Source organism: Bos taurus, chromosome 9 (genome assembly GCF_002263795.3).
Source record: "Bos taurus isolate L1 Dominette 01449 registration number 42190680 breed Hereford chromosome 9, ARS-UCD2.0, whole genome shotgun sequence".
Classification (NCBI taxonomy): domain Eukaryota; kingdom Metazoa; phylum Chordata; class Mammalia; order Artiodactyla; family Bovidae; genus Bos; species Bos taurus.
The window spans coordinates 15,306,447-15,322,447 of NC_037336.1; the positions used below are offsets into that span (position 1 = coordinate 15,306,447).

Here is a 16,001-nt window from a genome sequence, read left to right on the forward strand (position 1 = left end):
GTACTGCAATATTTAGATAATTGTTGGACCTGATAAATACACTTCCAATTACATACTGCCTTTTAGTTATATACATTTATTCCTTCCAACTATTTATCAAGTGCCTGCTATGTTCTAGGCATAAGAATACAGTGATGAACAAAACAGGCAAGACCTCTGTTTTCCTGTAGTTTACATTTTGATGGACAACAACTGATAATGAATAAGTAAAGCACCTAATAAGTTCTGTGTTTAAAAGTACAATTGGATGATGTGATATAGTGTGACAATATGGTTTCTTTAGATATTCAGAGAAACTCAGCTACAAAGCTAACGTTTAAGCGAGGACTGACTGAATGTAGACTCAGATACAGTGATCATAGAGATGGCTTCTTCAGATAGGAAAGAGGTGGTACTAAGATATTAATGCTGGCATGAGTAGGTATGTTCAGAGAAAGAAAGAAGGACCACTGTGGCTGGAACTTGGGGAGCAAAGGGGAAAATGTTACGAGGGTTGCTTTAGTAAGGTCAGCTAGAACCCCTAGATCATAAAAGGCTTTGTAAGATGATCTCAAGAGTTTGAGTTTTACATTGGTGCACTCACTGAAAACGTGCAGTGCATTTTAGGTAGAGAAGTGTTACTACCTGATAAATATCTGAGATTTTTTAAAAAATAGTCTTTTATGTATGGTTTATGTGGTTATTTAATTGAGGCTAAGCTTGTTTCACTTACCAAATAGAATAGCAGTAATAATCTTTGACTGTTCAAAACTATTAATAGCTCAGCAAAGTCTAGGAATTAGAGAGGTAGAAAGACATAGGTAAAAGGAATCTTATGGCTTTTTAAGGGAGAGGGATTGAATGGGATAGGATGGGGAAGTGAAAGGATTTTAAAGATCTTTATGTCTTTGGGGTGTGTAGAATATCTTGCTTGAGGAAATAGTTGGAATCTTGATACCATGTTAATGAACATAGTATGCAATTGAAGTAAGAGTTGAGACAGGGAAGGTAACTATTGTATTTGTTACATTAACCAGAGGAGAAAAAAATAAATGAAAAGTAATTGTGGGGACTTCCCTGGTGGGCCAGTGACCAAGACTCCGCAATCCCAGTGCAGGGAGTCTGGGTTCGATTCCTGGTCAGGGAACTAGATCCCACATGCCTCAGTTAAGACACATCGCAGCCAAATAAATAAATTTAAAAAGAAAGAAAAGTAATTGTGTAAGTCAGTAAAAATAGGAAAAAAGAGGAAAGAATGAAACAAATATAAAAAACAACTAACTCATAAGGTAAGATGAAAGGAAAACATGAAGTTTATCAGCTGCAATAATTGTGATCAGGTTGAATATGTTTATTAAAAGACAAATATGTTGTTTAAACTCAGCTGTATCATACTATTTATAAGAATCAGCTACTTCTAAAATAATGGTTTGTAAGTAAAGGGTCTCTTGACTCTTAGAGTCAAAAGAGACACAAACAATATGGCAGAAACCAACAGACTATTAGAAAACAATTATCCTCCATTTAAAAGTAAGTTAAAGATGCAAACAAAAGAAAAGCATGAGTAGAATTTTAGCAACAAATGAGACCAAATTAAGGATGAGAAGCATTAAATAGGATAAAGGAGTGCATTTCATAATGGACATACTCTGAGAAATGAATAAAGCTCCCCTAAAATATTTAAAATGCAAAAATGTTTTTGGTTAGAGTACAACTTTGGGAAATTTTAATAAATCTGCAAAAATTTGAAGTTTAAACATAAGTTTAGAATAATGGATTTTAATGGAAAATAGACACATTTAATTTTTGTTATAGAAGTTTACATCTTTTGCAATCAGTTACAGCAGTGGAACAGTTTATAAAGTGAATTATTAAAACCAACTAAAAATAAACCAGCACTCAGATCCTGGTTTCTAATATTCTAATAAAAGGAACCTGGAGAAATGGCTGATTCTAGGGATGGGTTAGAAGAAGGCAATGGCACCCCACTCCAGTACTCTTTTGCTTGGAAAATCCCATGGACACAGGTAGGCTTCAGTCCCTGGGATTGCTAAGAGTTGGACACGACTGAGCGACTTCACTTTCACTTTTTACTTTCATGCATTGGAGAAGGAAATGGCAACCCACTCCAGTGTTCTTGCCTGGAGAATCCCAGGGATGGGGGAACCTGGTGGGCTGCCGTCTATGGGTTCGCACAGAGTCGGACACGACTGATGCGACTTAGCAGCAGCAGGGATGGGTTAGGGAAAACACAAAATAATCTTAGAGTATCTTGTAGTATCAGAATCCAATTCAAAAAACCAAAGGGCGCTTACTTCAACAACACATACACTAAAATTGGAGCAGTACAGAAGATGTTCATGGCCCTTGTACAAGGATAACATGCAGATTGGTGAAGCATTCCATATTTCTGTAAATTTTATGTAATATTTTATCAGAATTAAAAAGGACAGGAAAGGAACACAAGAGCCAACTGAAAGAGCTCCCAAGGGCCAGAACCAAAACAATTGGATTATAACATAAAGTATAAAATAAATATCCATTGGTGGTACTGGTATAAATAATTGAATAAGTGATTTACTTAACTGAACTAACCTAAAATTTTTGTAAGCTGCATAAAATGAATTGGGGGAAATTGACAGCTGCAGAAGAATTCCAAATAAATAATATATGTAGATACTCCCCTCTTCAGGAAGAAATAGAATTGAAGCATTGTTTAGTTGCTAAGTTGTGTCCAACTCCTTTGCAACTCCATGGACTGTAGCCCGCCAGGCTTCTCTGTCTACCAGATTTTCCAGGTAAGAATACTGGAGTGGGTTGCTATTTCCTTCTTCAGGGGGTCTGACCCAGGGATCAAACCTGCGTCTCCTGCATTGTGGATTCTTTACTATTGAGACACCAGGGAAGAAGCCTCAGAGTTTAAGTACCCTTGCCTCTGTTGTGGGCTGGACTAATTGAATTTGCTTCCAAATAGAACATTGGAACTGGAAAATAAACTTTGGAGTGGAGAAACCTGACAGACATTACCTTAGCCAGATGATCACAGTTAATCTTACTGGTGTTATAAATCACTGATATCATGTAACCTCTGATAGGATGTGATGAGACATCCACCAAACCTACAGGCTCGGTCTAGTCATGAGTGAAACACCAGACACACGTTGAGGGGTATTCTATGTAATAACTAACTAGTCTCTTCCGAAGTGCCAGGGTCATGAAAAAGAATTTTAGTCTGAGAAATAAAGAAGCTGCTTCTGTAGTGACTCAGATGGTAAAGAATCTGCCTGCAGTACAGAAGACCCAGGTTCAGTCCCTGGGTTGGGAAGATCCCCTGGAGAAGGAAATGGCAACCCACTCCAGTATCCTTGCCTGGAGAATTCTATGGACAGAGGAGCCTGGCAGGCTAGTGTCTGTGCCTAAAGAGTTCCATGGACAGAGGATTCTGGCAGACTACAGTACATGGGGTTGCAAAGAGTCAGACATGACTGAGCCACACACATGCACGCACGCACACCTAGGGAGACAGGATCACTAAAAACAGTGAATCCTAGATTGTATTCTAGAACAAAGAGGATATTAGTAGAAAGTGGAAGAGCTCGTAAAATTCAAACAAAGCCTAGCATTTAGTTAATAGCCATGTGCCAATGTTGATTTTTGGGTCTTTTGACATAGATATGAGGGTGATGAAGGTATTAACATTAGGAAAAACTGGGTAAGGGATATAAGAGAATTCTGAACTATCTTTTCAACCGTTCAGTAAATCTAAATTTGTTCTAAATTTTATTTATTAAAAAAAAAAAGACTTCCAAAGCTGAAGCCCATCTAACCTTTAATAAATGGAACATTCTGATGTTATTTAAACAGTTTTGCACAGAAGGGGGAAAAGGTATCTAGTTTTATGCAGCTTGTGAAATATTGGATCCATGATCCATGAAATGAGGTTCTCTAAAACTTATATACAAAACACTTACTCAGAAGCAAAAGAAAGAAGAAAAAATGCTCCCAGTTAGTAGGGACACTTCTCTGCTTCTGCTTGGTTTAAGGTAGGAAAGAAAATCCACTGGGAAATTAAATCCTAGCCTTAAGCATCATACTAGTTTGAAGTTTGAAATTTTTAATGTCTGTTGAGTGTTGGAACCTTTATACTGAGAAATTAACAAAGTTTATTTTTGATTACCTAACAAAAGTTAACACAAGATTATAAAGTTCTTTTAATTCTCTTATTAAACAAATACTTTTATTCTGAAATTCTTGTTTAATTATATTAAAATTAAGGCATGCTTTTACTTCAGTAATTTGCTTATTTTATTTTTTAAAACAAAATTTGCTCTGTATAGGGCAAAGTATAGTAAATATCAGATACAGAGTGGCCATAAGGTTTGGAAATGTTGGCACATGTACATAATTTTTAACATGACAATACATGATGGTCATGGACATTATATGACATATATATTCATCTTGTTCCTCATCAGCAACGCATGGTTCAGTGCACTCTGTCAAATAGCAGAGAGCTGAGTGAATTAGTAATCTCTATATATCTGTGATATGTTGTCTTAGATGATTTATACCAGTTATTACCGAATGAACTTGTGTTTATAGCATACCCCAGAATAAGTAAAGCAGGTTGAAATAGACAAAAATCCAAATTATCTGTATTTCCAGATTTTGTGGCCATTCTGTCAAATCATTCTGCTTGTTGATAATCCTTAGTATTTAAGAATATCTACTGTTTCTATTGTCCACTGTTTTAATACATAGAGGTTTTGGAGTTTACTATAGTTGTATCATATTTTGCTTCAAATTTATTGCCTCGGTTGTATTTTATAGTTGATATTTTTATTTTTCCAGTGTAGAGTTATAACAGATTGAAAATTGATTGTATATGGATAAGACTATATTATATAATTTTTAGTGTGAACATGTGTAGAATATAAAAACATGTACTTTAGGAGCTGAAAACCTTATTTTTCATAGCACTGGTACTGCTGTCTCTGAGGCAAATTCTCATCTTCACAATTTGTATTCTCACAAAATTTTGACAGTGTGGAAGTGACTCAGTTGGACCACATACTGCTCAATGATAATAATGAAAATACCATTACTTACCAATACTGATGCAGTTTGCTAGGATTTAGATTCTGGTGTTGCTATTTAGTAGTTCTGTGACCATGGGCAAGTTAATTAACCTCATTGTGCCTCAGTTTCCTCATCTGTAAAGTGGTAACAGTAGTATATACTTTATACGGTTATCATGAAGGCCAAAGTAATTAATAGATGCAAAGCACTTAGAACAGTACCTGGCACATTATGCTCACTATTTGCTAGCTGCTATCAAAAGTACACTACTGTCACTACTCTTACTATGTTCTTCTTATCATTTTCTTATTTTGCTTTCAATTCAGGTGCTTTGACTTTTGCGATATAAAAATATGAAATCCTTATAAGGAAAACTCCTTTAGGATTTTTGTTTAATTTTTGTTGAATTGTATTGCTTTGTGATAGGTTTGATCACTTGTGCAAATGGATTTATAAAGAACAGAATAACCTCTTTTAATTCCCCCATTAAATAATATGAAAATATTTTTGGAGCCTTTCATTTGGATGGGGAAGTAGCTATTTTTAGCTCCCTCATCTGTTGCACATCTCCTTCTTTAATGGTTTTATCCCATAATTTAGCTATAGGTTTTTTGCTTTTCTCCCAAACTGGTGTATATTTGGACTTCTCTGACATTTTAGGATCCTATTTACTAAGGATTCCTGTTCAGAATTCTGAGAATTGGTTGTATGTGAAGTCTGACAATGTAATTAATATACTTTTTAAAGTATTAATAACCCCATTATATAGTCACAAATATTCATACTTGTGACTACACAATATGAATACTTGTTTCATGATTTCTAGTTTTGTATATAGCTTTTTTTTTTTTTACTGCTTTTGTAATTATTCTGAAGAACAAGATCAAATTCAGTCTTTATTCCCTTTATTCGTTGATTTTTAAATAGCTAGAAACATTTACAACAAAATAGGGCAGATATTTATTCTAAGCTGAGTAATTTATTTCAGAACTGCATGTGACAATGAAATATTACAAGCCTTTCTTTTTTTTTTTTAAAGTTTTTATAAATGGATTATGAAAGTAGTTCCAAAAGAAAAATTCTAAAATTTTGTGCATTGGGGAGATATATGTATCTTCCCAAAGTGACTACTTTGAAAAGATAAATATTTGGATTCATTTATTAAATGTTTATTTGAAAGACTGCCCACTGTTGGCTGGCATAGATTAACAGTTTAAATAAAATATAATCACTGCCCTTAGGGATCTTGTAGTGCATTAAGGTTTAGTATGTTTGTGTGATATAGTGTTATTTTATATTACGTCTTTTTATGTAACAAGCTATGATTTGCTTTTAATAAACATATTGTAAGTATTCCCTCTACTTTTTCATTTTAAAAATATTTTTTTTCTTTTAGAGTAAAACTATATGAATTTCCTTTTTAGGAAAGAATACCCACCTCATGTCCAAAAATTTGAAAGTAACCCTGTAAGGTTAAGTCGGCCCCAAGGTGTTGGTAAGTGTGCAGTTTTATTTGTTAACACCTGTGAAGGGTTTTGAGTTGTTGTATGAAAGGTAAATTAGGGATGTAGCACTGGCTTTAGAATATTCCCAGTTAGACTAGAAATACATAGACCCATTTTTAATAACTGACTTGAGAATTTCTCATCTGAAATCACTGGAGAATGATTCAGAGAGTACACATTCAGGTGATGATAGTTGGAAGTCTTTTTGATTATATTAGCATTGTTGTTAAATTCAGGATCCAAATATTAACTCTGGATGGGTTATAGCTTCAGAATTCTGTTTTGTTGCACTATGTTATAATCTTAATATAGTGCAACAGTGTTAATTCAGTGGTTGCCTAATATATTCTAAATTTTAGGATCAAAATTATTCTAGACAAGAAAATCACTGAGTTAAAAAGAGACCATACCTGATAAAAGTGTGTTAATAGTAGATGTTGAAATATTATTGTAAGTAGAAATTTAATTTACATCGAAACAATTTTTTAAAAATTACTAATAAGAGCAATTAGCATTTATGAAAGCTGTTTCTACCATCAAATTGATGTTCATTATTTAGAGATTTTCAATTTGTGTGTCCATCTTGTTTTCCGCAGGCCTTTGCTTGTGTATTTTTCGGCTTTTTTTAAAAAAATTGAAGTATACTTTGATTTACATTATTAGTTTTAGGTGTACAGTGTTGTGATTCAGTATTTTTACAGGTTATTGTCCATTAAGTTGTTACAGGATAATGGCTATAATTCCTGTTCTATGGAATATATTCTTGTTGCTTATCTATTTTATGTATAGTAGTTTGTATCTCTTAATCCCATAGGCCTTTTGCTTGTTTTAAATAGCAGTAGTGTCTCTTACTATCCAAAATTGAATGATTTTAAGCAGCTGAGTTTTTCCTGGTTGCCAACAGTTTCTTTTCTTTTTTTTTTTTTTAAAGCACCTGTATTTTTCTATAACTTGGATGAAAATCTTTTGTGTATATATAGAACATATTTTATAAAGGGAATATTTGAGACATAGATTCTTTCTTAATAATTTTGCAGTTGTTATGAATGTGAATTAGTATACTTTGTAATGCATAGTTATGCTCACTAGGTTTATTAAATGTGGTAGTAATGACTAGCTTCTTTAACATTCATACCTTAAATCTTTACTGAACTCATACCCCGCACTTGAGCTGAGTCAGATGCTTGACATTGATTATCTGCTTTTATCCTAGTTCCCTACCCAGGATCTCAATAAGCTAAGTCCAACTTTACCTCCGTTTTGTACAGAGGAAGAAATTGAGGTTTGCAGGGATTATATAACTTGCTCAAGGACACAAACTAGTACTGGAATCCAGGTCTATATGATGATAAAGACCACACGTTCTCTTAACCACTGTGCTTTACTATTTTCTCCCTAGATCAAAAAGAAACTTATTTCTGATCCTCAGGGAAGAACTACACAATAGGTACGGTTATCATTCCCTTTCCCCAGATGCATCTCAGTAAGTTAAGTGATTTGGCCTGTTATATGGTTTTAGATATCATGAGCCCCAGACATTTTACAAACATTTTTTGTTTATTCAGAGACTTCCCTGGTGGTCCAGTGGTTAAGAATTTGCCTACAAGTGCAGGGGACACTGGTTAGATCCCTGGTTTGGAAGGATTCCCTATGCCACTGGGCTACTAAGCCATGAGCTACAGCTACGGAGCCCACCTGTGTAGATAAGGCCGTGCTTTGCAATAAGAGAAGCCACCATGGTGCTAAGCCCAAGCACCACAGCTGCAGAGTACCACCCCCCATCCCCCACCCGCAAAACTAGAGAAAGTCTGTGTAGCAATGAAGACCCAGGGGAGCCAAAAATAACGAAATTAAAAAAAAAAAACTTTGTTGATTCAGTGACATTCACTAAATAGATAAGAATAACCTTTTTTAAAAAACCTTTTTATTTTAAAATCATTTTAAGTGAATACTGAAAAGTTATAAAACTAGAACTCATTTACCTTTTTCCCAGTTGCTCTTAATGTTAGCATTAAGAGCATGTTATAGTTATGTTATAGTCATAGTACATTTGCAAATAAGAGATTGTCACTGGTATAACATTTAAACTAAGCAGATAGACATTGGTCTCATTTCACCAGTTTTTCACTGATAACTTTTTTCTGTTCCAAGATCCAGTTTGAGGATCTTATATTGGTTACATCTCCTAAGTTTCCTTGATTAATTTGAAGAATACTAGTAGAATGCCTTTCTGTTTGGAAGTTTGAATAATGTTATCTTATGATTTGTTGTTGTTAAGTTGCTCAGTCATGTCTGACTCTGCAACCCCATGGACTGCACTGTGACAGGCTTCCCTGTCCTTCACCATCTCCTGGAGTTTGCTCAAACTCATGTCCATTGAGTTGGTGATGCCATTCAACCATCTCATCCTCTAATGTCCCCTTCTCTTTCTGCCTTCCATCTTTGCCAGCATTAGAGTCTTTTCCAATGAGTCAGCTCTTTGCATCTTATGATTAGATTGAGGCTGTTCATTTTTGGCAAAACTTTCATGAAAGTTAGGTTGTGTCTTTTTCTACACATTATATCAAGGGTTGTATGATGTTGGTTTGTCTTAATTACTGTTAAACATGATCTCCTACTTAGGTAGTTTCTGGTGAGTTCTTCCACCATACAGCTATTTTCCCCTCCTTATTAATAACTTGGGACTCTGACACTATGCAGATACCCTCTTTTTCCTCAAAATTGTGTCCACTGATACTAGCATCTTTTGGTAGCTCTTGCTGGCAACAATTATTACTCAGTGTTTATTAATGGTAGTCTTCTATTTTATTTCTTTTACATGTGTTAATTGAAAATTTTTTATAGGGAAGAGCTGTACTTGCTGCTTTATTTACTTACTCAGTTTGTGCCTGTGGACTCATAATAAAGTGTGTAAATATATATATATATGTATGTATATGTATAAATATTACCTGTCCACATGAAACATGTTAGCTTTGGGAAAGGGATATTGGTATATTTAGCTTGTAAAAAAGTGACAGTGTTAGTTGCAGTTGTTCAGTCATGTCCAACTCTTTGCGCCCCCATAGCCTATAGACCTCCAGGCTCCTCTGTTAATGGAATTCCTCAGGCAAGAATAATGGAGTGGGTAGCTAGTCCCTTCTCCAAGGGATCTTCCTGACCCAGGGATTGAACCCTGGACTTGTGTATTACAGGCAGACTCTTTACTGTAGTGACCCCACAAGAGACTGAGCCAGACTTGCCTGTGAGTGTCCAGGAGTCTCCGGCTGAGTTGTGGGTCAACAGAGACCTGCTAAAGAGTCAGGGGCACTGAATACACCAGTCCTGGGAGCTACATAAGTCCTGGTGTGCTGGCATATGTGAACCATGAACTTCCAGATGTTCAAGCTGGTTTTAGAAAAGGCAGAGGAACCAGAGATCAAATTGCCAGCATCTGATGGATCATTAAAAAAGCAAGAGAGTTCCAGAAAAACATCTATTTCTGCTTTATTGACTATGCCAAAGCCTTTGACTGTGTGGATCACAGTAAAAACTGCAAAATTCTGAAATAGATGGGAAAACCAGACCACCTGACCTGCTCTTGAGAAACCTGTATGCAGGTCAGGAAGCAACAGTTAGTACTGGACATGGAACAACAGACTGGTTCCAAATAGGAAAAGGAGTACGTCAAGGCTGTATATTGTCACCCTGCTTATTTAACTTCTATGCAGAGTACATCATGAGAAACACTGGGCTGGAGGAAACACAGGCTGAAATCAAGATTGCCAGGAGAAATATCAATAACCTCAGATACACAGATGACACCACCCTTATGGCAGAAAGTGAAGAAGGACTAAAGAGCCTCTTGATGAGAGTGAAAGAGGAGAGTGAAAAAGTTGGCTTAAAACTCAACATGCAGAAAACTAGGATCATGGCATCCAGTCCCATCACTTCATGGCAAATAGATGGGGAAGCAGTGGAAACAACGGCTGACTTTATTTTCTTGGGATCTAAATCATTGCATATGGTGGCTGCAGCCATGAAATTAAAAGATGCTTGCTCCTTGGAAGAAAAGCTATGATCAACCTAGACAGCGTATTAAAAAGCAGAGACATCAATCACTTTGCCAAAAAGGTCCATTTAGTCAAAGCTATGGTCTTTCCACTATAAAGAGAGCTGAGCGCCGAAGAATTGATGCTTTTGAACTGTGGTGTTGGAGGAGACTCTTGAGAGTCTGTTTGACTGCAAGGAGATACAAGTAGTCCATTCTAAAGGAAGTCAGTCCTGAATATTCATTGGAAGGACTGATGCTGAAGCTAAAGCTCCAATACTTTGACCATCTGATGCGAAGAACTGACTCATTTGAAAAGAGCCTGATGCTGGGAAAGATTGAAGGCGGGAGGAGAAGGGGATGACAGAGGATGAGATGGTTGGATGGCATCACCATCCAGACGGGCCTGAGTTTGAGCAAGCTCTGGGAGTTGGTAATGGTCAGGGAAGCCTGACGTGCTACAGTCCTTGGGGTTGCAAAGAGTTGGACACGACTAAGCGACTGCACTGAACTGAACTGATAGCTCTTTTGTGTTAGGTCAGTTCAGTTTTGTGTCTCTGCTGCTAAGTCACTTCAGTCGTGTCCGACTCTGTGCAACCCCATAGACGACAGCCCACCAGGCTCCCCTGTCCCTGGGATTCTCCAGGCAAGAACACCGGAGTGGGTTGCCATTTCCTTCTCCAATGCAGGAAAGTGAAATGTGAAAGTGAAGTCGCTCAGTCGTGTCCGACTCTTAGCGACCCCATGGACTGCAGCCCACCAGGCTCATCCGTCCATGGGATTTTCTAGGCAAGAGTACTGGAGTGGGGTGCCATTGCCTTCTCCGCAGTTTTGTGTTAGGTAGGTTCATATATACTTGGATATAGTATGAATGATAGGGCTATAATAATGTGTATATTGTTTCATAAAGATTGCGTTTTATTTTAGGATTCCCTTGGAGATAGTTTTTAAAATAAAATTTTCACACCCCAGGATCAGTAGTTAGTGGCATAGCACCTGGAATAATTTTCTCCTTTAAAGGTATCACTATCTTTTTATAGTTCTTAACACTTATGAGGACTTCCTTTATTATTTTTCTCCTTTATTTTGCATTTAAGAGGCATTTAATATGAATTATAGTTATTTATCAGCACTAGGCTAGTAATTACTGATGAACAGTTCTGTACAGTTAAACTGAAACTTGTAAAAATTAAGTATTGGTGTAATTTTTGGACATGTCACATATCCTGTTGATTTTTTGTTTGGTGTTCTTTTTACAGTTTTTCTAAGCATGAAAAATAATGTCTTAAGATCTCTTTTTCTTTCTGATTTCTTAAGCTTCCTTTTTGGTTTCCATTCTGATTGTGTGTTCTTATCAGAGAATTAATAGATGTTATATGCTGTCTCTGAGTAAATATTTAATTAAATTCTTAATGTAATTACATTATGATTCTAACTTAAATCATCTGACTTAGCAGTGTTTTAACTCATTTGCAGAAGAAATATATCCCCTCATCTTAATCAGTCAAGGTATCTTCTTTTAGTATCTTAACATATATTGATAACTTGCCAGACTTCTGTGCATATATAGCTATTTTTTGATGCATTTATACTGTGTGTATTGTTGTATAACTTGCATCTTGACTGTTATGATATCTGGTTCCTGTACTCTCATTAAGAGATACTGGAATTCCAGAGGAATACCACAATGAAAGACACAATTACAAGAATCAAATGGACTATAGCCAAGTCTCTTATTTTTTAATAGATGTGAGGTGACCCACTGTATTTATATAGTATAATTAAATTTTAATGTTTTGATATTATATATTATGATTAATAATTTAGCACATTTTGTGTATTTTATATTATTTCCTTAGATCACGTCCTTAGAAATAAAATTACAAGGTCAAAGGTTATGTACATTTTAAAGACTTTTGATATGTTTCTGCCAAAATGCTTTCTATAAAGGGTATCAGCACCCAACAGGCATGATCTATGTTTATTTTCTCATATGCTCCTCAGCAGTATTTGATCTTACCATTCTTTCAGGCTTTGCCAGACTGATTGGGAAATAGTATTTGTTTTTTCACATTTCCTCATTAATGACCAGGCATTTTATATGTTAAGTGGATTTGAGTTTCTTCTTTTATTCATGTCTGCCTGTTGTGTTCTTTGCCTAGTGTGTTCTCTGTTTATCACACATATTCAGCATAGCCCAAAGTGATTTTTAAGGAGATTATAATGAGAATATAATATATGACTTTAGTTTTATTTTATAATGAAAATCGGTCATAGTAACAGCGACATGATGGAGAAAACCATTTTTCTAATTTGTCTTTCTCTTTTAAAAGGTGATAAAAATAACTTAAAAGCAAATAAATAACCACAGTACCATAATAAAGATAGCTGTTTGTATTCTAACTATCCTTGAGGTATATATTTTCCAGCAGAGCTAAATTTTCAAACAAAAATAAAGGGCTATCCCTGCCCCACCCAACCTCCAACTTCTATTATGAAAATTTTCAAACATACCAAAAAACCGACTTTTAAAAGTGAATTTACATGTACCATATAGATTCTGTAATGAACACTACTGCATTATGTATTTATAAAGAAACAATAAGAAATTGAGTGAAAATACACAAAATATATCATTATGCTCTGGAAGTGTAAGACGTTTTTCTCGTGCTAATGCACAGATAGCAATAGTAAAAACAGCAGCCCAAAGGTAAGGATTCTAATTACCATTGTTTAGTATATAGTCCATGAGGTCGCTCAGAGTTGGACATGATTGAGCGACTTCACTTTGACTTTTCACTTTCATGCATTGGAGAAGGCAATGGCAACCCACTCCGGTGTTCTTGTCTGGAGAATCCCAGGGACGGGGGAGCCTGGTGGGCTGCCATCTATGGGGTCTCACAGAGTCGGACACGACTGAAGCGACTTAGCAGCAGCAGTAGCAGCAGCAGCATTATATATTTGTAAATCTAATCATTTTTATAAATTCATCTTCTTTTTCCAGTACATTTAAAATTACGAACACCAGTATAGTTTTACTGCTAAATACTTCAGCAGACATCTGATTTGAGTTCAATATATATTTGTTTTCTTTTGAAATAGAATTTACATATAATGAAATTTAAAAGCCATAAGTGTACAGTTGAATACATTTTGACAGGTATACACACCTTTCTAACCCAAGGCCCTGGGAACACATAGTGTAAATGATACCATCACTTCAGAATATTCCCTCATGTTCCTACCAGTTACTTCTCATCTCTGCCCCATCATAGGTAACCATTTTCACATAAGTGGAATAATACAGTATGTACACTTTTATGTAAGTCTTCTTTTCCCTCAGGATGAATTTTTGACATTCACCAGTGTTGTTGCGTGCATTAGCAATTTCTTCCTCTTTAGTATTGTATTGTAGGGCTGTAACAGTTTATTTATCAATCTCCTATGATGGATACCTGAGTTATTTCTAGGTTTGTTTGTTTGTTTGTTTTTTATGAGGAAAGCCACTATAAACATTCTTTTTATGGAGGACCATTCTTTTTTAAAGCATAGAATAGATTTTAAAATTTATTCTAAAGAGCCAACCACTTTTACTTATCTCGTAATAGCTTCCATATTTACCTTTTCTGCATACCTGGACATAGGGTGGTATATTAAAAAGACATTGAGCTAGAAAATCCACCAGGAAATACTCTAATCTTTTTCTTTTTTTAATCGAAGTATAGTTGATTTACAGTTTTAGTTTCTGGTATACAGCAGAATGATTCAGTTATATGTATAGTATGTGTTCTTTTTCATATTCTTTTCCACTAGATCATTATTAATACAAGATATTGAATATAGTTCTCTGTGCTATATACTAGGGCCTTATCTTGGTATTTATCTATTTTATATATAGTAGTTTGTATCTGCTAATCCCTAACTCCTAATTTATTTGTCTTACCCCTCTCCCCTTTGTTAATCGTAGATTTGTTTTCTGTCTGTGAGTTTGTTTCTGTTTTTTTTTTTAATTGAGTTCATTCATATCATATTTTAGATTCCACATACATTGGTATAAGTGCTGTCATATGATAATTTGTCTGCCTGACTTCGTTTAGTATGAGAAGCTCTAGGTCCATCCATGTTGCTGCAGATGGCATTATTTGATTCTTTTTTTTACGGTGGGGTGGTATTCCTCTGTCTATGTTATACGTTCATCTGTTGATGGACATTTAGCTTGCTTCCATGTCTTGACTATTCTAAATAGTGTTGCTATGAACATTGGAGTGCATGTATTTTTTTTTTTAACTTGCCTTAATGTAAGTTATTTATTTATTCTTATCTGTAATATATATATTTTATTGAAGTAGAGTTGACTTACGATGTTTCAGGTGCAAAGCAAGGTGATTCAGTTATACATATATATTATTTTTGAGATTATTTTCCATTATAGATTATTACAAGATACTGACTATAGTTACCTGTGCTATACAGTACACCTTTGTTTCTTGTTGCATACCTGTTTTTTTAAAATTATAAATCTAACATTCTTTTCATATTAAGTCAAACAAGTGGAATCAAAATATTGCAAGGTTTTTAGTTAGGCAAAAGTTGGTAAGTTTTCTAAAATATATATATTATACATGCTATTTGTATGTATACAGAAGCTTTTCTACTACACTTGATAAGAAAGAATATCAAAGGAAGAGATGGAGAAATTGGAAAATATGAAGTGAATGATATGGGAGCATGGGATATGAAATAGCAACAGGGAAACCAACTAGGTAAAAGGAAAACATAACATAGTCCAGTTGTTTTCAAACATGGCTGCTCATTAGAAACGTGTCTGGAGCTTTGGAGGAAAAAAACAAGCATTTGTATTTTTTTTTTAATTCAAAGATAATTCTAATATGCATCTGGATTTTAGGCTTTTCTATTAAACATTAGTTTTGGTTTTTGAAATAGAATTTACATATAATGAAATATACAAGTCATAAGTGTACAGTTGAATATATTTTGACAGGTATACACACCTTTCTAACCCAAGGCCCTGGGAACACATAGTGTAAATGATATCATCACTTCAGAATATTCCCTCATGTTCAAAAATTTAGAATTGTTATTTTTCTGTTGATCGATCATGATACAGTGGTATTAAGTGAGGGAGAGTTATATAATCACAGTAGTAATAGGTGTTTATCAGTTTTCACAAGAAATAGCCAGACAAAAAATAAAAGATAATTATAATTGCAAGTCATAATGGGAACGTGATTAACCTAACATTATAAAATGACATGCAATTTGGGGGTTCCAGCAGAGTGATGTGGTAAGTGGAAGTGCATTCATGTACTTATTTTCATCCACGTAGCCGGTCTGTGTCTTTTGATTGGTGCATTTAATCCATTTAAGGTAATTATATATGTGTGATC

General features: G+C 35.0%; 1 protein-coding gene and 1 non-coding gene across 13 annotated transcripts in view; both read left to right on the forward strand.

Annotated features, from left to right (window-relative positions):
- Positions 1 to 16,001, forward strand: part of SENP6 (SUMO specific peptidase 6) — a 143,644-nt gene that overhangs the window by 64,283 nt on the left and 63,360 nt on the right. For 9 of the 12 annotated variants that reach the window (XM_005210668.5, XM_005210671.5, XM_005210669.5 and 6 more), the window contains one exon: positions 6,483 to 6,553. The exons of 1 other annotated variant lie outside the window; for it this stretch is intronic. In XM_005210668.5, coding sequence (XP_005210725.1) covers positions 6,483 to 6,553 — 71 coding nt within the window. Of the gene's footprint in view, positions 1 to 6,482; positions 6,554 to 7,962; positions 8,011 to 13,214; positions 13,304 to 16,001 lie in introns of those variants that run through there. 2 more of the 12 variants (XM_005210672.5, XM_005210673.5) reach the window with 2 other exon arrangements.
- Positions 2,287 to 2,391, forward strand: LOC112448206 (U6 spliceosomal RNA). Its single transcript, XR_003036589.1, has one exon. It is a non-coding gene; the product is annotated as a U6 spliceosomal RNA (small nuclear RNA).